This window comes from Emys orbicularis, chromosome 11, assembly GCF_028017835.1.
Source record: "Emys orbicularis isolate rEmyOrb1 chromosome 11, rEmyOrb1.hap1, whole genome shotgun sequence".
NCBI classification, from domain to species: Eukaryota; Metazoa; Chordata; order Testudines; family Emydidae; genus Emys; species Emys orbicularis.
Genome location: NC_088693.1, coordinates 43,608,559 through 43,628,798, shown reverse-complemented (window position 1 = coordinate 43,628,798; position 20,240 = coordinate 43,608,559). Strand labels below are relative to the sequence as shown.

General features: G+C 37.9%; 1 protein-coding gene across 1 annotated transcript in view; it reads right to left on the bottom strand.

Moving 5' to 3' along the window:
* Positions 1 to 20,240, bottom strand: part of AGPS (alkylglycerone phosphate synthase) — a 136,093-nt gene that overhangs the window by 31,140 nt on the left and 84,713 nt on the right. The window contains exons 14-16 of the mRNA XM_065413460.1: positions 15,249 to 15,361; positions 5,505 to 5,574; positions 493 to 554 (exon numbers count right to left, since the gene is read on the bottom strand). Coding sequence (XP_065269532.1) covers positions 493 to 554; positions 5,505 to 5,574; positions 15,249 to 15,361 — 245 coding nt within the window. The remainder of the gene's footprint in view (positions 1 to 492; positions 555 to 5,504; positions 5,575 to 15,248; positions 15,362 to 20,240) is intronic.

Below are 20,240 nucleotides of genomic sequence, written 5' to 3'. Positions count from 1 at the left end.
AAGAAGAAAGTGTCTTATGTTTGATTTTTCAAAGAACAGTTTAAAGACCAGAATTGTCACCTTGCAGACCCACAATAAAAAAAGTTACAATCCTAAGCAAGCAACATAGGCATATTGTAAAATATTTATTCTGCATGGAATGGTTATGTATATGAAGTTTGCAATAGAATATGGCTCGGCTTCTACATTTTACTTTTAACGTTTCATTAATTTTTCAAGCCCAGTGCCACTTCTAATTCAACAATACCAAAAGGGACTAGACTTCTGACCACAGAAGTACACAAGCTCACATTAACATAGCTTGGAGTGTCTTCGTGCTTAAGTACATATAACTGTTTATTCTTTACATTTTATGTATACACACTTTCAAATTCCTATCAATGTCTAAAACCAAAGAAAAAAATTCTCAAAACCAAACTGAATAAATATCCATTACAAGATAACCAAGTTTTAATAGAAGTTTTGAACAAAAGAATACTACAATTATTTTACCTATCCCAGGGAACAGAAGTCTCAAATGATTCTCCTATTACATAGTAATCCAGGCCCAGGTCCTATTAAAAGCACAAAAAGAAAGGAAAGGACCAGTGAATTAGTGTCCTAATGTACATCTTTAGCTTCAGGATTCCAATTTACTTTAGGCAGCTGCTAGACAGAGAATCATTGTGTTGTGTAATTTTTACATAGAAGACAGATTTGGCAAGCTACACTTATAAGATTTACATATCTCAAAAATCAACGAATATCTATACTGGGACCAAAACTAAGTTTTAAATATTAGGAACAATGCTGAAAGGGACTGGGATGCCGAGCTTTTCATTTTTAGACAAATAGTAAAAATCTGACCCTAACTGGTAGCTACCAAACACTGTTACCACTGATTCATGTTTAATAATCTATGTTAAACAACCTGGGGGCATTGCTCCTGTCTCTTAGTGAACAAGTATTTATATCACAAAAACAAAAACCGCCACTATTCACAAAAGCACACTTCTTGGTTTTGATAGTGAAACTATCACACAAATATATGCATTAGTTTCCTAAAAATGACACCATAAAGAAAAAGCAGTTTACAAACTACAATTTTGCCATAGCCTGAAATATAAAAAAAGCCCCCAAAATTATATGCTAAGTAAAAAGATAGGCTTTTATGTACTCTTTGGAGAGTAAAATAATGAATTCTGAGATAAAACATCATTGCAAACAAACAAGAAACTTTTCACAGTAATAAACCTAATGGCAAAATAACTGAGAAACAAGTAAAATACTTGAGTAATTTTAAAAGAATTTGAATCTAAGTGTGTTGAAAGCCATTAGGATATCTGAAAATAAGTTCACTGGTTCTTCAAATCAGATGTACTATACAATTTTGAACAGCCTGCATCTGAGACTTTAAGAGACCACAGGATGTAAAGAAAAAATGTGACTAGAGTATAAAAACATAACCAATACAGAGCACTCACTTACGGAATACAAAAATAAATCTGAATCAAGATTCAATGGAAGAAACATGATTTTATTAAATACCACCTTCCCTTTTTGCCCAAGACAAGAAAGTTAGCAACAAAGTGAATGTAGTGATAAAGCTAAGTGATGTTACCATAGAATCAGACTAACAGTTGGACAACAATTGTCAAGGAAACAGTATTCCTTGTTAGACTCAAATCAATAAAAGTTTAGAGAGAAATCAAGTGGGCCAACTCTATGAGAGAAGGGCCTAGAAGGGAAATTGCCATAAAAATGAGAAAATACTACGGGAGATGAGAAAAAGGGATAGCAATGCCTAGGAGATATACAGTCAGGAAGACTTAGGAGTCATGGTTTAACGTGGTTTAAAGTCCAAAAAGGCAAAAAACAAAAACAAAAATAACTCACCAAACAAATAAGACAACTCCCAACCTGCCAGTTAGTAAAAAGAAATAATTAACTTCAATAATTAAATTTGAAAAGTGGGATCAGGATTGAAAGTATTACTGGAGAGATATATAGAAAGCCAAGAGAAATATTCTCCAATTAGGTCTTTGAAAAAGGAAGACAGACTAGAAGCAAGAACAACTAGATAAAGAAGTGGGGAAGACAGAAGCAGCCAAACTGTGACTATTCTAAAAGCTTCAGAACATGTACCACCACGAAGATATTCACAACAGCTGTCCTATGGAGGTTAAGAGTTGTTATTGACTGGACAACAAATGTGAGAAGGGGGCTGATTAAGTGCCATTATTCACCACATTATAAACAGAAGAAAGGACAAATGAAAGAATGAACTAAAATGCTGATAAAGTAAAAGTGGACTAAATTCATGTTGATGCAAGTATATATTAACTGTTTGATATAAAAATCGCACATTTTATATTATGCACACCTATAACAACATTATAAAGGTGCTCCTGCTTGCAGAAGGCTTAAGCCTACCATAAAGATTATGGGATACAATATCACAAATGGGAAACAGTGTTACACAGCACAGGTACGTTTGCAATTTTGAAACCATGGCATCATAATGTAGAGGAAAACTCTATTACCAAAATGCTTGTGCAATTTACTAGCCATTTTGTGAAGAAGGCTTAGAGACTGCTAATAATTCTGAATGGAAAACCTGAGACACACATATTTGAAACTTAGTTTTTTAAATTTCTGAATCGTATTTTAGGCATTTCTACTAGAACTATGGCTGAGTATTTGAACACCAACAATATTTAGTATTCTGTCTAGCTGTATACCTCCATACATATGCACAGCTTTAAGTAAAAATAGCAGATATACATGTGTATCCAAGGCCGGGTATTGGCTCATCATATTGAATTATTGACAATGTAATAGAAAACACTAGAGGATTATGAAGTATCCTAATCTTTAAAGATGGAGTGTATCTTGTCTAACGAGTTCTCTTGTGGCTTACAAAGAAGTTCCCTGCACTGATTCCCGGTCTTGTTCACCGGACCAGAGCTCTATTGAAGATAGGAACTCAACTGCTGGGAAGAGTTCCATGCACTGCTTAAGTGACTCCTTTGGAGAAACAAGGAGTGGCAGTAATAAGCCATGGAGAAAGTCCATCCTGTCGTTCCAGCTGCAAGAATGCTGGCTATAACATGGGATCTTGAAGTCAAGTAGTTTACAGTGGAGGTAATAGGATAGATCCTCCAGGATGCAGATGACTCATTGAGAAATGCAAAGAAAAAAGTGCATATCTATGGTGGAAAGGTCTGCCAAACTACTGGTGTGCATATACATCAAACAATTATTGCTGACTGGTTAGTATTACGGTAGCACCCTGAGGCTCGAACAAAGATTAGGGCCCCATTGTGCTAGGCACCGTACAAACAGTCCCTGCCCCTAAGAGCTTACTATTTAAATAGACAAGACAAAGGGTACTAGGAAAGGATGTATTTATCCCCATTTTATAGATGGAGAACTGAAGCACAGAGAAATTAAGTAACTTGCCCAAAGTCATACAGAAAGTCAGAAGCTTGAAAGTGAACATAGTCTCTTGAGTCCCAATCCAAAGACTTAACCACAAAGTTTTCCTTCCTTGCTGAAGAATTGCCTTTTAAACACCCTTAAGTCCTACAATTAAAAACAGCATTGAGTACTGAGTTTGTAGATGGGAGCCAGGAACTCCTGGGTGCTAATCCTACTTCTGTCACTTACTCCGTTTGTGACCTGGGGAAAGTCACTTATGGCCTGATTTTCAGAGGTAAACAGCATCTGCATCTCCCAAAAGGTCAGTGGGACACCTGGATGCTTAGCACCTCTAAAGATCAGTCCATTGAGATTTACAATTCAATTTCTTTATCTGTCTGGAAAAAAAAAATTCATAAAAGGGGGTGCAAATTAATGTTTGTACAGTGTTTTAAAAGTGAAAACCACAAATAAATGCCAATTTTATGTACATGCAGTATTGTTGTAGATGTGCTGGTCCCAGAATATTAGAAAGAGAGAGAAGGTGGGTGAGGTAATATCTTTTATTGGACCAACTTCTGTTGGTGAGAGACAAGCTTTCGAGCTTACACATGACTCTTCTTCAAGTCTTGGAAACTAACTCAAAGCATCATTGCAAGGGCCCTACCAAATTCATTGCCATGAAAAACACATCATGGACCATGAAATCTGGTCTCCCTGCGTGAAATCTGGTCTTTTGTGTGCTTTTACCTATACTATACAGATTTCACAGGGGAAACGAGCGTTTCTCAAATTGGAGGTCCTGACCCAAAAGGGAGTTGCGGGGAGAACGGGGGGTGTCGTCACAGTATTGCCACCCTTACTTTTGTGCTGCTGCCTTCAGAGCTGAGTGGCCGGAGAGTGGTGGCTGCTGACTGAGGGCCCAGCTCTGCAGGCAAGCAGCGCAGCAGTAAGGGTGGCAATACCATATCATGCCATCCTTACTTCTGTGCTGCTGCTGGCGGTGGCTCTGCCTTCAGAGCTGGGCTCCCAGCCAGCAGCTGCTGCTTTCCAGCTGCCAAGCTCTGAAGGCAAAGCTGCCGCCAGCAGCAGCGCAGAAGTAACGGTAGCAGTACCGCAACCCCCTCAACACCTTTTTTTGGGTCAGGACCCCTACAATTACAATACTGTGACATTTCAGATTTAAATAGCTGAAATAATGAAAGTTACAACTTTAAAAATCCTATGACTGTTAAATTGACCAAAATGGACCGTGAATTTGGTAGGACCCTAGTCATTGCTAAATACAAGGTGGAACACATTTTAAGTAGTTAGCACATTTCAAGGGACCATTTAGGGTGAAGTTTTCCATGAACACACCTACAGTCATAGGGAGGAAAGGAAGGGGGGGCAGGGAACCAACTTTGTGGGGGGGTTGTTTGTGGGTTACAGATTGTTGTAATAAGCCATAAATCCAATGTCTCTATTCGGTCCATGATTTTTAATGTCTACCAAAGTGTAACGAATTTAAGCTCACAGGCGCATCTTTTAAAAGTGTTGTTCAGGTTTCCTTTGAGGAAGGGGTCTGAGAGGTCAGATATGGAGTGATTGCTTTGTGAAAAGTGTTCACCCACAGGTGATCTGATGTTTTTGTCTTATGTTCCTGTGTGAATTCATTTGAGCGCGCAGTGATTGTCTGGTTTCACCCCACAATAGTTGCTATTGGGGCATTTAGTGCACTGGATGAGGTCCACTACATGTTGTGATAGGCATATGTCTAGCAAAACTTTGCCAGACACTAAAAAATCATGGATTTTTACCTTATTTAGCAGTGACACACTGAATTAGTTTCACAGAAGCTGAAGAAGAGCTCTGTATATGCTCGAAAGCTTGTCTCTCTCATCAACAGAAGCTTGTCCAATAAAAGATATTACCTCACCCAACTTCTCTCTAAATTTATGTACATGTAAAAAAGGCATAGCCCCCTAGAGAGAGTTTTGATTAATCTTTTCAAGTCTAAAGAAAGTTTGCATAAAGAATTTGAAAAAAAATCTTTATGCTTTCTATATGATTTGTTGGGTAAGGAAATAGTCACACCAGAGCAGCAGAGAATAAGAGTGACCTACCCGAAGGTAAGCGATGACAAATGTCAGCATGTAACCTCTCTGTCCATTATCTTCTCCAGCTGCCAGACCACTGCAATTGATGACAGTTAATTATTAACATGGAGCTCAAGTGAACTGTTTTTCACAGCTTTCCAATAAAAATAATAAAATACTTTGGGTCAAGAAATGTATATGCAAATAGATCAGAAAGAACTTCAACTTGAAATGTTTCCAATTTAAACCTGAGTTAAAATTTGTTTCAAGTCACCACACCTAGCAGAAATCCTCCTATTTTTTAAAAACAATGTTTTATCTCCCTGGTTGTTAAAAGGCCCACACGAAAAAGGGGAACTGATAATACAGACTGGGTAAATAGTGAAACTCGCTATACATGGGGTTGTTCCGTACAAAATTAACAACCCGGGGGGGGGGGGGGGGGGGAGTATTTCTCAGTGATGCTAGCCAGAGACATTACTTGTAAAAATTGTAGGTAAACTTGCTAGTGTTAAAAATGTGTCCACTACACACTTTTAAATCTATTTTATTTGTAAAACCTGAAATTTCCAATAATTTTGTCTTATTTTAAGTTGGATACAGAATTTGGGTAATCAAGATGATAGTCTAAAAAGTTTAATATTAAAAATTATATTCGTAAACCTAAGACTATCAAAAGGTATGTATCCTTACTATGTGTTTGTACAGGGTCTAGAACAATGGGGCCCAAACCATCATTGGGGCCTCTGGCTGCCACTATAATACAAGTTATTAGTACCACTCATGCAATTGTCATGACTTCCAAATAAGGAGGTTTCAACCTGGAATTAAGGTTGAAAGAGCTGATGATTAATTCAGGGTAACATGTATTACAGAGATTGTGTAATTATCCCAAAGTCAGGTATTAAAACCCCAGGAATTCAGAGTTAAGATTAAACAAAAGAAATGCAAACATATAGGGAAGTTCACAGTTAGGACACCAGAACTCTGTCTCATAACAATACCATGTAATAAAACATAATTATGATTAGTGTGTACAATAGACTATATTAAGCAGATTTTAAAAGACAATAGTTTTTTTCATTTTTTCCTCTCTTCATGTCACTACAAGGCAGCACTAAAGTTGTTGGATTCCTTCATTGTGCATTTCCACACCTTAACACGTTTGTCTTTTAAATTAAGCTTAAACTCTGGATCTCCTGCATTTTCATAGATTTTAAGGGCAGAAGGAACCATTACATTATCTAGTCTAAATTGTGTTTGACTGAAGTGTATAATCCAGAAAGACTTCTAGTCTTGATTTGAAGATATCATGAGATGGAGAATCCACCACTGCATTTGGTTGTTTGTTCCAAGTGTCATTCACCCTCACCATTAAAAATCTGTGCCTTATTTCAAATTGCAATTTGTCTGGCTTTAGCTTCCAGCCATTAATTCTGGTTATGCCTTTCTCTGCTAGACTAAAGAGCCATTGGGCACCTAGTATGTTCTCACCACAAAATTAATTATACATTGTAATCAAATAATCTCTCAATCTTCTAGCTGACAAGATTAACAGACGGACCTCTAAATTTCTCACTGTAAGGCATTTTCTCCAACCTTCAAACAGTTTTTGTGGTTCTTTTCTGCACTCATGCCAATATTTCAACATCCTTTTAAAAATGTGGGCACCAGAACTGGACACAGCATTCTAGTGTATGTATCATCAATGCAATATACAAAGGTAAAAACCACCTTCCTACTCCCCTGTTTATACATCCAATTATTTAATTAGCCCTTTTAACCATAGCATTGCTCTGGGAGCTCTTGTCCATTACAACACCTAAATCCTTTTCAGAATCACTGCCATCCAGGATGCATTACCCAATTTTGTAAGCAAGGCCTTCCTTCTTTGTTCCTAGATGCAAGACTTCAAATTTGGTTATTTTAAAATACATTTTGTTTGACTGAACCTAGCTTACCTAAGCAATCCAGAACACTCTGTATGACTACCTTGTCCTCATTTATAATGCTTGTGTTTTTTGTTTTTTTGAATAATTACACCATTACCTTACCTTCAATTTAATATAATTTTATATCGAGGATTTTTATTTTTTTTTTAAGATTAAAAACTACATAAATGAGCAGTTAAAAAATGAAGAGAATGTTACAATGTGATATTTATAATTATCTGAATACCTGTAATATCAGCTTTGAAATCTTTTACGGCCAGATTAATCAGTATGCTCTACCAGGTTTACTTCAGTCTGGAGCAGCATAAAAGTCAGTTTCTACCAGCTCCTGTTTCCCAGCTGCATACACACAGTTTCCTCCTCACTAACCTACATCCAAACTCCAAGTTTCCTGAGTTTGCTCCTGTCCTCCCCTTCCTTCCTGGTCTCCCTCTTGAATAGATCTGGTGCAATGGATAGATTTGGAAAATAAATATTTAGGATTAATGGTTTTGCCATTCTTCATAACTAAAAGTTTCTTCTCCAACAGGGAATTATGAACAACAATCTTCTACAAAGAATTCCAGTAAGAACTGCCTTCTTGAAAAATGGCTGCCTTCTCTTTTTATCATCAACTTAAACGTACCTAATTTTTAGTAAAAACTGAGCATCTGCCCTCTGAAAATCAAGCTCCTTTATGTCGTCTCAAGGTGAGCACACAAAAATGGAAGCACCCCATATTATTTGTATTACCATAGTGCCTAGGAGTAGGACCTCATTGTGTTAGCTCTGCACAAACAGAACAAAAAAAAAAAAAACAGAACTGTTCCTGCCCCACAAGTTACTTTTGAAAATATAGGCCTAAGTGTAAGATGTTCCTGATTCCTTTTCATAATATTCTCACCAGAGGTTTATTAACCCCAACTTCTTTTCTGTATCAGTGCTACAACCACCAGCTTTAAGAACTAAACAAGAAAACCGAGAACGAAACAAGTCATAACACTGAGATGGAGACTAAACAGCTTAAATCTTCATGATTCCATGGACTTTATAGATAAGTAGAAGTTTTTGTTTGTTTGTTTTTAATTGTTCTTTGATAGAATCCACGTGTCAAGAGAATATAAAAGGTTAACTGTAGTTCCAAAGTTAAGAGGATTGCCATAAAAAGAGGTAAAAATTAAATGAAGTTCAACTTTTCTTAGTAGATTCCACACAGTTCCTAGACAAAAAACACCCTCTAAAATCAATCACCGGTGTTTCTAAAATCATTCACATTGAAAATAAGAGTTCAGAGAACATTTCCCTCAAAACTACAGGAATGCAGCCAGAAAATCTCAGAACAGCTAGTAAAACTTTAGCCTACTCTCCATATGTTTGATTAGATTAAACTACTAAATTGGTTTTGCCTCTCCCCTACAGTCAATGGGATGTCTTCCTGAACATTCGCCTTGCTCTTTTCTCAATACACAAAAGGCATTCCATACAAATAGGAATATAAGGTAAGAGTTTGGGACAGGTGAACTTTGCTTTTCTATTAATTTTAAGTTATTTTCCATAAGCAAGATTTATACTTCAGTATATACTTTCTGCAGCCATGTAGTAAAAAGCTCACCAGTGTAAAGTAATGTGAAAAGCAAACACTCTCTTTAAACAGCATCAGTTAGGCCTTGGCTACACTGGCGCTTTACAGCGCCGCAACTTTCTCGCTCAGGGGTGTGAAAAAACACCCCTCTGAGCGCAGCAAGTTACAGCGCGGCTCCCAGCGCTGTAAGCTAATCCCCTCGGGGAGGTGGAGTACCTGCAGCGCTGAGAGCGCTCTCTCCCAGCGCTGGCGCCGCGACCACACTCGCACTTCAAAGCGCTGCCGCGGGAGCGCTCCCGCAGCAGCGCTTTGGAGTTTCGAGTGTAGCCAAGCCCTTAAAATAAAGATCTCTGCCTATTTGTTGTTCACTTGGAGATTTAGTAAAAAGTTAGGAAAGTGAGTCTCTAAGCGATCAAATGTGATCAAAACAAATGTTAGTAGCTTAACATCAATATTTCTTTAAGAGATTAATGACTTGATTGGCACATTGCTGAACAGACTATGAAGCGAAAATGAGATTTATATTTTAAACCCTCAATGTAAAAAGGTGAACATTTCCAAGCATCAGGTGCTTGAATCAAACAGCATTTACAGCAAAACCTGTCTCATTACCATCACTGCAATCCCAGTTGAGCCTCCTTGCAGTAGCAGAATTCAAATACAAATAAACTGATAAACACAAATTTCCTCAATCTAGTCAAAACTGTTTCTCATGAGGCTACATACTTTTGCTTCCTTAGATGTGAATGGGACTTAATTCCTGGGTTTTTTTTTCCTAGTCAAAAAACTGACAAGATTTAACTGATCTCTTCTCTGCTAATATTGAAATTTTAAGTTGTCACAGTTCTAGGGTTTTTTACATAATACTTCTCAGCTCTGCTAGATCAATCAGTATTTCATGATCAATCTTTCCAGCAGATTTAGTTCAAATTGTTGCATAACTCCCTAGTTTCAGTTTTGTATGAGCCAAAAAAGCTCAAATTCTGATCAGCTAAAAATTACTGGGTTTGACCATTACAAAACTGCTGACTCTTGGTGCTTTTGTAGCTAAATAGCTTAAGGTTGCTAGCGTAACAAAACAATACTAATTAAACTTGCTAGTTTCAGGAAAACTTCTCTCTGGTACCAAGAAAACAAAGATTCGGCAACAGGTTTATAGGAACCTTTTGACATGTCAAACCTGAGATTCAGAATAAAACTTGGCAATGTTTGAGGTTTTTCAGGTTCTAGTTTTAGACTGAAGATTTCCTCTCAAGAAAAGACCATATCTGTGTGTGTTTGGATAAACACAAACAGTGTGTTTGGTGTTAATAAATTATTATTATAACATTCTTGAATCAGATCATGTTTGTTCTAAGGCTGTCAAGTGGTTAAAAAAATTAATCGTGATTAATTGCACTGCTAAATAATAGAATATCATTATTTAAATATTTTTGGATATTTTCTACATTTTCAAATATATTGATTTAAATTATAACAATACAAAATGTACAGTGCTCACTTTATATTTGTTTTTTATTACAAATATTTGCACTGTAAAAAGCAAAAATTGTATTTTTCAATTCACCTAATACAAGTACTGTAGTTCAATCTTTTTATCATGAAAGTTGAACTTACAAATGTAGAATTGTGTACAAAAAAACTGCATTCAAAAATAAAATAATGTAAAACTTTAGAGCTTACAAGTCTACTCAGTCCTACTTCAGCCAATCGCTCAGACAAGCAAGTTTGGTTACAATTTGCAGGAGATAATGCTGCCTGCTTCTTGTTTACAATGTCACCTGAAAGTGAGAACAGGCATTCGCATGGCACTGTTGTAGCCGGTGTCGCAAGGTATTTACATGCGAGATGCGCTAAAGATTCATATGTCCCTTCATGCTTCAACTCCCATTCCAAAGGGCATGCATCCATGCTGATGACAGATTCTGCTCGCTAATGATCCAAAGCAGAATGGACCGACACATGTTCATTTTCATCATCTGAGTCACATGCCACCAGCAGAAGGTGGATTTCCTTTTTCGGTGGTTTGGGTTCTGTAGTTTCTGCATCGGAGTGTTGCTCTTTTAAGACTTCTGAAAGCATGCTCCACACCTCATCCCTCTCAGATTTTGGACGAAGCTTCAGATTCTTAAATCTTGTGTTGAGTGCTGTAGCTATTGTGACGTTGCACCCCATAATGCTTTATAGAAATATGCTTATGAGTGTAAATATGACATAACTGGAATATGTTTTATGCTAGATATGCAATGTAACATATCTCTGCAAAGGTTATGATCTACTGAGTATATTCATCCTATTTGCATGCATGTATCATTTTTGTATTTGAAGTTATGAATATTGGCTATGTACTTGTTTGATTTTAAGTAGCCTCAGTGAAGCATTTGGTCAGCTTCCTGAGAAGACTATTCTCAGTAAATGCCCAATCAAGAAACACAAACTGACAATGAACTCTGAGAGATGCCAATCCACATCTGAGCTTTCCTGGGAAATGGGGCGTCAGCCTGTAAAAAACGGAGTCATGCATGGACATGTGCCTTGCCCATGTGTCTGCAAAACTCCATCATGTGGAGGGGATTTTACATAGAAGAGGAGAAGGGGTTTCCACCCACAAAAGAGAAAGTCTATTTAAGCCCCTGGAAGCCCCTCCATTTTGGTCTTCAGCTGGCACAAAAGATAGCCTCTCCACCCCAAGGAGATACCTGAAAGAAACTGGAACAAAGGACAATAACTACAGAGTGTGAGCGATTGCTGGACCCAGACTAGGAGGAAGTCTAGTCTGTAAAAGAGGCTTATTGGAACATCTCTGAGGGTGAGATTTACCGGCATTTAGTTTTTACTGTATTAGGCTTAGACTTGCGTGTTTTTGTTTTATTTTCTTGGTAATTTACTTTATTCTGTCTGTTATTACTTGGAACCACTTAAATCCTACTTTTTGTACTTAATAAAATCACTTTTTACTTATTAATTAACCCAGAGTATATATTAATGCCCGGGGGGAGGGGGGGATGACACAAACAGCTGTGCATCTCTCTCTATCAGTGTTATAGAGGGCGAACAATTTATGCGTTTACCCTGTATAAGCTTTATACAGGGTAAAGCAGATTTATTTGGGGTTTGGGACCCCATTGGGAGCTGGGTATCTGAGTGCTGGAGTCAGCAGCACTTCTTAACTGAAAACAGCTTAAGCCTGCAGCTTGTGGGGGATGTGGTTCAGACTTGGATCTGTGTTGGCAAGGTTCTGAAGTCCCAAGCTGGCAGGGAAGACTGGCTCAGAGGTAGTCCCAGCACATCAGGTGGCAGTCCCAAGGGGGTTTCTGTGATCCAACCTGTCACAGCTATTTTTAGAAATCTCACATGGTACCTTCTTTGCGTTTTGTCAAATTTTCTGTGAAAGTGTTCTTAAAACAAACATGTGCAGGGTCCTCATCCGAGACTGCTATAACATGAACTATATGGCAGAATGCGGGTAAAACATAGCAGGAAACCTATGCAATTCTCCCACAAGGAGTTCAGTCACAAATTTAAATTAACACATTTTTTTAATTAGCATCAGCAGCATGGAAGCATGTCCTCTGGAACGGTGGCCGAAGCATTAAGGGGCATATGAATGTTTAGCATATCTGGCACGTAAATATTTTGCAACGCCAACTACAAAATTGTCATGGGAATGCCTTTTCTCACTTTCAGGTGACGCTGTAAATAAGAAGCAGGCAGCAGTATTTCCCGTAAATGTAAACAAACTTGTTTGTCTTCGCGATTGGCTGACCAAGAAGTAGGACTGAGTGGACTTGTAGGCTCTAAAGTTTTACATTGCTTTGTTTTTGAGTGCAGTTATGTAACAAAACAAAAAAACCATCTACATTTGTAAGTTACACTTTCACGATAAAGAGATTGCACTACAGTATTTGTATGAGGTGAACTGAAAAATACTATTTCTTTTGTCATTTTTACAGTGCAAATATTTGTAATCAAAAATAATAATATAAAGTGAGCACTGTACACTTTGTATTCTGTGTTGTAATAGAAATCAATATATTTGAAAATTAGAAAAACATCCAAAAATATTTAATACATTTCAATTACTATTCTATTGTTTAACAGTGCTATTAATCACGATTAATTCAAAAAAATTGATTGCGATTAAAAAAAATGAATCGCATGAGTTAATCGACAGCCCTACTTTGTTCATTTTTTGAGTCTTTTTACAAATAATCTCTACCAGCAAATTACTACTATGGAAAAATAACTGAAAAGATGTGGACTGATTAATCACTGGTCTTAATGGTTTTTTTTTTAATGATCTAAATATTTCCTAATTCTGAACTAATTGACTCTCTTCCCAGAGTTCTATTTCCATTTTAAAAATGAAAGTAAACTTCTAAGGAGTATTATTTAAACACATATTTCAGCACATATATTTTTATGTGATGTGACATGATCCAAAATTATGAGAACTCCATCTTAGCTCTTCCACAAAGTTCTGAGAAAATAAGTAGTATGTGCAAGACATCTCAGCGTAATACAGATGTGTTCAAATATATGAAATTACACCATTGCACAGATATCTTAATAGTGGCTCCTTGAATTCATAACTAAGGTGTAGGTTGTATTTACATACTCTTGTACTCACCAGGTGAGCAAAACTGGAATGGCTATAATAGTAGACTATTAAGTCGCAAAGGTGCTTTGGGTATGAGTGAGCAAAGACATTGGGGCCAGAGAGAAGGCAAGAGATGGGGAGACTTGTGTTGCTCAGCAGCAACACAAACCCACCAATATAGGAACAATGCTGAAGAGGTGTCCTATTTTTCGTTGGCTTGAATCTTATGGCTGCAACAAAGGGCATCATAATTGTTTTAAAGACACGGTGGCATGAGTCCTCAGGACTGTAGTCTAGAAAAGAAACCCCCAGTGAAGAGGGGTAAAAATGAAAGTAATTTACAAATAAAAATGGAGCTAGAAGCTTAAACTGATCAAAATTAAAGCCTCAGTTTCATTACTATATGCAGAACTGGTAGCTCCACCTATAGATAAGGTTGCCTAACACTTTCCATTTGTAAGATCCTGTTTTCAGTGCACTGACTGAAACAGGGGTCCTGTGGAAAAAGTAGTATGTGATCATGTAATTAAAGAGTTATAATATATACACACAGGGGGATGATTTACAGTTGCACTAGCAGCTTTAATTCTGGCATTTGCTAACTTCTGAGTGCTTGTCTTTGCAACCTTATGTTCTCGTGTATTTTTATATGTAATAGAAAAAAGCTAATGAAGTGCACTTAAAAAAAAAAAAAAAAAAATCAAGGGAATTTTATATATTCAAGAGTGACCAGGATACCAAATTATTTATGTTAAACATGCTTTCTGAACCACCTAGGGAAAATTTGGTTTATAGTGTGAGTTTGAAAAGGTGGTCTAGAAGCACAGAAAAACGTAATATGAATTTATAAAGTACAGTACTGACAGCTTTATTCAAAAGGTATGAAAAGTGCAACTGAGAAGTAGAATTAAAACTATTAGTAAGCAGAGTAAATAGCAGCAAAGAGTTTGTTTAAAAAGGAAATAAAAATGCAGTTCTGACAAATGAGATTTTCACCATGATTTTCATCAATCAGTCTTGTAATCAATCAAGCCAGATGGACAGAAACCACCCTATCATTACTCAGCCTGTTACTGAAGTGAAATGTTTTCTGTCCCTTTGTAACAGCACAACACAATCAGTGACAAGGGGTGGGATGCAGCTAATTCATCAAATTCCTTTGATTAAACACAATTTCCCCTTAAAACAAGCTTTCTTTTTTTATATGCTCTAGTCAATATTGCCAAATATTAACCTTACAATTTTGTCTCCCTCCTCTGTGCTTTAGGAAGGACATTAGTCTAGTGTCACAAAATAGCAGTCAGCTTCCAGGTCTACAAGTCTGAACACTATGATTAGCATGAAAGAAAGCTTTAACAAAATTTTAGATTCTATATTTAGTCAGATACTGTAATAAACTATATCTAATTGCAGTTTCTCACATTAAAATGATAATCAGAAAATTAAATTGCTATTAACTGTAAAGTTATATTTATAAAAAGGAACATTGTATATTTAATTATACAGATTTTCATTTTAACTTTATAAAAAGGTTTAAAGGACACAATACATAAAAATTTCCATTTTGTTTTTGTCTTAAAAATGCAGTAGCCTAATTTTAACTGGGAAATTTAACACAGACACTCCATATCAGAAATAAAATTCCTTGAAAATCATACCCAAATTTGGCAGCGATATCATAAACTTGCTTTTCATGCTGAAGAACCTTCTCTCTGTCACCCTCAAAGAGTAATGTAGCTACACACAGTTCGTTGGGATCAAATCCTTTAAACTGTGAAAAGAAAATACCTGTATCATGTTATAGTCCACATGGCAGAATCCAGGCTTGAATAAATCTACTTTTTCCCTTTTCCTTCAACTACACATAGGTACACTGTACTCAAAGTCACTTTGGGTTAGCAAGTATTCTTGTGGAATAGGAATAGGATAGTGCCTAAAGAAAACAAGGTGCACAGAATATTTCAGGTAATTTCTAGTCTATTTTCAAGCACTCTTGACATCATTCATAGAAATTTTTGTGCACCACACTAAACAACTGAAGAAGAATACAGACATTTGATATGTTATATGACAAATTACTAAGTGGAGGTGTTTTACGCAGCACAGGAACAAGGGAATTTTATGTTCCTCTTAGAAATTCTTCCATATGAAAATTATGCCTTTAATGTTACTGCTTTCACCTCAACACCACTGGGAGGTGGCAGTGACGTGATCCCAGACAGTTTCATTCTACTGGACTTGCAGAAGGCAAGCTTCTGCACTGCTAAAGGCACTTTGAATAGAGGGGCAGAGAGGAAAGATAAATCCATCCGTTTGTAGCCTTGATTCTCCAAGCAGTTAGAAGGGAATGTGTGTGCCCTTCTGTTCCCACTTAGTATTACTCTACAAAAATGCTAAAGAAAAGCAACCAGAAGCATGAGTCACTATGCTGGTCAAGCATTGTTGCCAGAAGCATCATCATTCGTACAGTCCTGGACCAGGGAAGGCACTATAAGGAAAGGAGAGAAATAAACAAGGAAGAAGAATTTAAAGAGTGGGGGAGGAGTATACCACAAGTGCAAAAGCGGTAGGGGAAGAAACTTCATTAAGTGGTTTGATGGTATCTCGGTCTGGAAGTGCATTTAGTCTCTTGTTCCAAGAACGGGAATTTGGAGCTTTGGTAGGCACCAGGTCAAAGATCACTGAAGATATTCCAAGAGATGGACAGGCTTGTATATTGCTCTTTAATAGTCACTGAAAGAGTATTCATTGGCTCCAGAAAGCTTTCACCAAGTAGAAAATTTTAGGAAAGGAAGTGAGGAAGAATATAAAATAGGTGGAGGTTGCAGAAGGCCCTTCCTATTGTCCAAGTGGAAAGGGTGAAAGAAATGGGTACTGACTAAGAAATGCGTCGTATAAGGGGAGAGAGCTAAGCACACAAACAGAAATAAAAGGGGAATGAAAAGAGGTACACGAAAAGAGAATAACTTTACTGTCAGGGCAGAATTGATAAAAACACAATCAAATTAATAATGGACTTTAGCTTAGGTATGCATATAAGAGATATACAAAAAATACATTAATAATGTTATCTAGGTTCTAGGTGGTAAAAAAAGGCATCCAAAAGTTTGCAAATGCCAGAACTAAAGTTACCTGTGAAGCCTTAATTAAGCTCTCATGTGCTTGCATTAGGATACACTAATTACATGATCATTACTATTTTTTCCACAGCACACTGCCTCGTTCACTGCACAAAATGAACAGTGCTCACTGAATAAGTGGTTATTCAATATTTTGTTTTATGCTAATCATTCAATGTGTGGCCTTATTTACTTCACACTGATCAAACCCTTCTCCGGATACAGGATTACTAATTTCCTTATGGACTTTTCTACGGTGCTCACTGTAGCATCTGAATGTGTCACAAACATTAATTTATTTTCACAACATAGCTATGATGCAAGTTATTATTCCAGTTATATAGATGGGAAACAGACAGACATTTGTGACAGATTTATACTAATGCAAGAAGTACGGGGAATAAGCAGGAAGAACTCGAAATGCTAGTAAATAAACACAACAATGACATAGTTGGCATCACAGAAACTTGGTGGGATAATATGCATGACTGGAATATTGCTATAGAAGGGTATAGCTTGCTCAGGAAGGACAGGCAGGGAAAAAAAGGTGTTGTTGTCTTATATATTAAAAATGTATACACTTGGATGGAGGTTCAGATGGAAATAGGAGACAGCCTTTGTTGAAAGTCTCTGGGCAAAGATAAAAGGGATAAAAAACGAGGGTGATGTCATGGTAGGTGTCTACTACAGACCACCTAACCAGGAAAAAGAGGTGGATGAGGCTTTTTTTTAAAAGCAACTAACAAAAATCATCCAAAGCACAGGTGGTAATGGGGGACTTCAACTACCCAGACATCTGTTGGGAAAATAACACAGCAGGGCTCAACAAATCCAACAAGTTCTTAGAATGTATTGGAGACAATTTTTTATTTCAAAAGGTGGAGAAAGCTACTAGGGGACAGGCTGTTCTAGATTTGATTTTGACAAATAGGGAGGAACTGGTTGAGATTTTGAAAGTGGAAGGCACCCACTTTTTGGGTGAAAGTGATCATGAAATGGTAGAGTTCATGATTTTAAGGAACGGTAGGAGGGAGAACAGCAAAATAAAGACAATGGATTTCAAGAAGGCGGACTTTAGCAAACTCAGGGAGTTTGGTAGGTAAGATCCCATGGGAAGCAAGTCTAAGGGGAAAAAGAATTGAAGACAGTTGGCAATTTTTCAGAGACATTATTAAGGGCACAAGAGGAAACTATCCTACTGCGTAGGAAAGATCGGAAGTATGGCAAGAGACCACACTGGCTACAAAAGTGGAAACTAAGTCAAATTACAAAGGATGAATATAAGTCCCACAAGTATGTAGGGACAAAATTAGAAAGGCCATGGCACAAAATGAGATCAAACTAGCTAGAGACATAAAGGGTAACAAGAAAACATTCTACAAATACATTAGAAGGAAGAGGAAGACCAAGGACAGGATAGGCCTGTTACTCGGTGGGGGGGTGGGGGGGGGAGAAGAGGGAGATAACAGAAAATGTGGAAATGGCAGAGGTGCTTAATGACTTCTTTGTTTCGGTTTTCACCAAGAAGGTTGGTGGTGATTGGATGTCTAACATAGTGAATGCCAGTGAAAATGACGTAGGATCAGAGGCTAAAATAGGGAAATAAGTTAAAAATTACTTAGACAAGTTAGATGTCTTCAAGTCACCAGGGCCTGATGAAATGCATTCTAGAATACTGAAGGAGCTGATTAAGGAGATATCTGAGCCATTAGCAATTATCTCTGAAAAGTCAGAAGATGGGAGAGATTCCAGAAGACTGGAAAAGGGCAAATATTGTGCCAATCTACAAAAAGGGAAATAAGGACAATCCAGGGAATTACAGACAGTCAGCTTAACTTTTATACCTGGAAAGATAATGGAGAAAGTTATGCAATCAATGTGCAAAATCTAGAAGATAATAACGTGATAAGTAATAGTCAGCATGGATTTGTCAAGAATAAATCATGTCAAACCAACCTGATAGCTTTCTTTGACAGTAACAAGCCTTGTGGATGGGGAGGAAGCGGTAGACGTGGTATATCTCGACTTTAGTAAAGCTTTTGAGACAATCTCGCATGACCTTCTCATAAACAAACTAGGGAAATGCAACCTAGATGGAGCTCCTATAAGGTGGGTGAATAACTGGTTGGAAAACCATTCCCAGAGTAGTTATCAGTGGTTCATGGTCATGCTGGAAGGGCAAAATGAGTGGGATCCTGCAGGGATCAGTTCTGGGTCCGGTTCTGTTCAATATCTTCATCAATGATTTAGATAATGGCATACAGAGTAAACTTATAAAGTTTGCAGACCATAGCAAGCCGGGAGGGGTTGCAAGTGTTTTGGAGGATATAATTATAATTCTAAATGATCTGGACAAAACTGGAGAAATGGTCTGAAGTAAATAGGGTGAAATTCAATAAGGACAAATGCAAAGTACTCCACTTTGGGAGGAACAATCAGTTGCACACATACAAAATGGGATATGACTGCCTAGGAAAGAGTACTGCGGAAAGGGATCTGGGGGTCATAGTGGACCAAATTTGGGATTTCTAAGCCAAGCAATTAAGACTGCTGATGAGAGCAAAACATTGTTTAAAAAGTGCTTGGGGGTGGGGGGGGGGAACGCAGAGGGGGCTCTGCGGTGAAGACTCACTTTTTAATCTCATATCTCCCAAATACCTTGTCTGTTTCACCTCAAAGTTCTCACAAAGACTCTACTCTGCTGTAACATTACAACTGAACTACAAGTGGCTTGAATTATAATTATGGCAAAATTTGGGGACTGAGGTGTCAAAATCTGGCTTGTAATGGAAGACTGGAGCATATAACCCCTTTCCACAGCCTTCAACACCCAGTGGTCTGGTGGTGATAAGAGACCAGGCTGAGCTGAAGTGAGATAGGCAGTCCGAAGACAAAGGAGGGACAGGAACCAGTGGCACAGGAACTGGTATAATGCTCTTGGGCATCCCATCAAAAAGTTCTGTTTGGCTGCCTCAGAATATCTGGCTGGGCTAAACAGGAACTCTGGGGCGGATGGGGGCAGTTGCCTGTGTCTAAATTCCTTGCTCCATTTCTTTTGCAGGTCCTGATGGGGTGGCAGAGCTGAGAAACTGGTGGAGTGCTGGAGCCTGAAATGCTTCCTCGTAGGCACTGGGGTGTAGAGACCCAGGGACTTGAGGGTTCTTCTTAAATCTTTCAGGAATGGAGCTTTGTATCCGTTTGCTCTGAGAACTCCGTTGGTGGTCCTGAGGATTGAAGCCAAGAGCATTTGCACATGACCATCACAGAAGCCATGCATCTGGCACCAAGTCTGCTGAGTCCAGAGCAGCCTGCAGGGAAGCCCTGGCTACAGACCTCCCCTCCTCCATCAGAACACAGAACTTCTGCCAGGACTCCTGGGGAACAAGTCCTTGAATTTCAACATCGACTCCCAGATGTTGAAGTTGTACCTTCCCAGCAATGCCTGCTGGTTGGAGAAGCAGAGTTGCAGACCACGGGTAGAATAAACCTTTCTACCAAAAAGGTCTAGTGTCTGGGTCTTCTGCCTTGGGG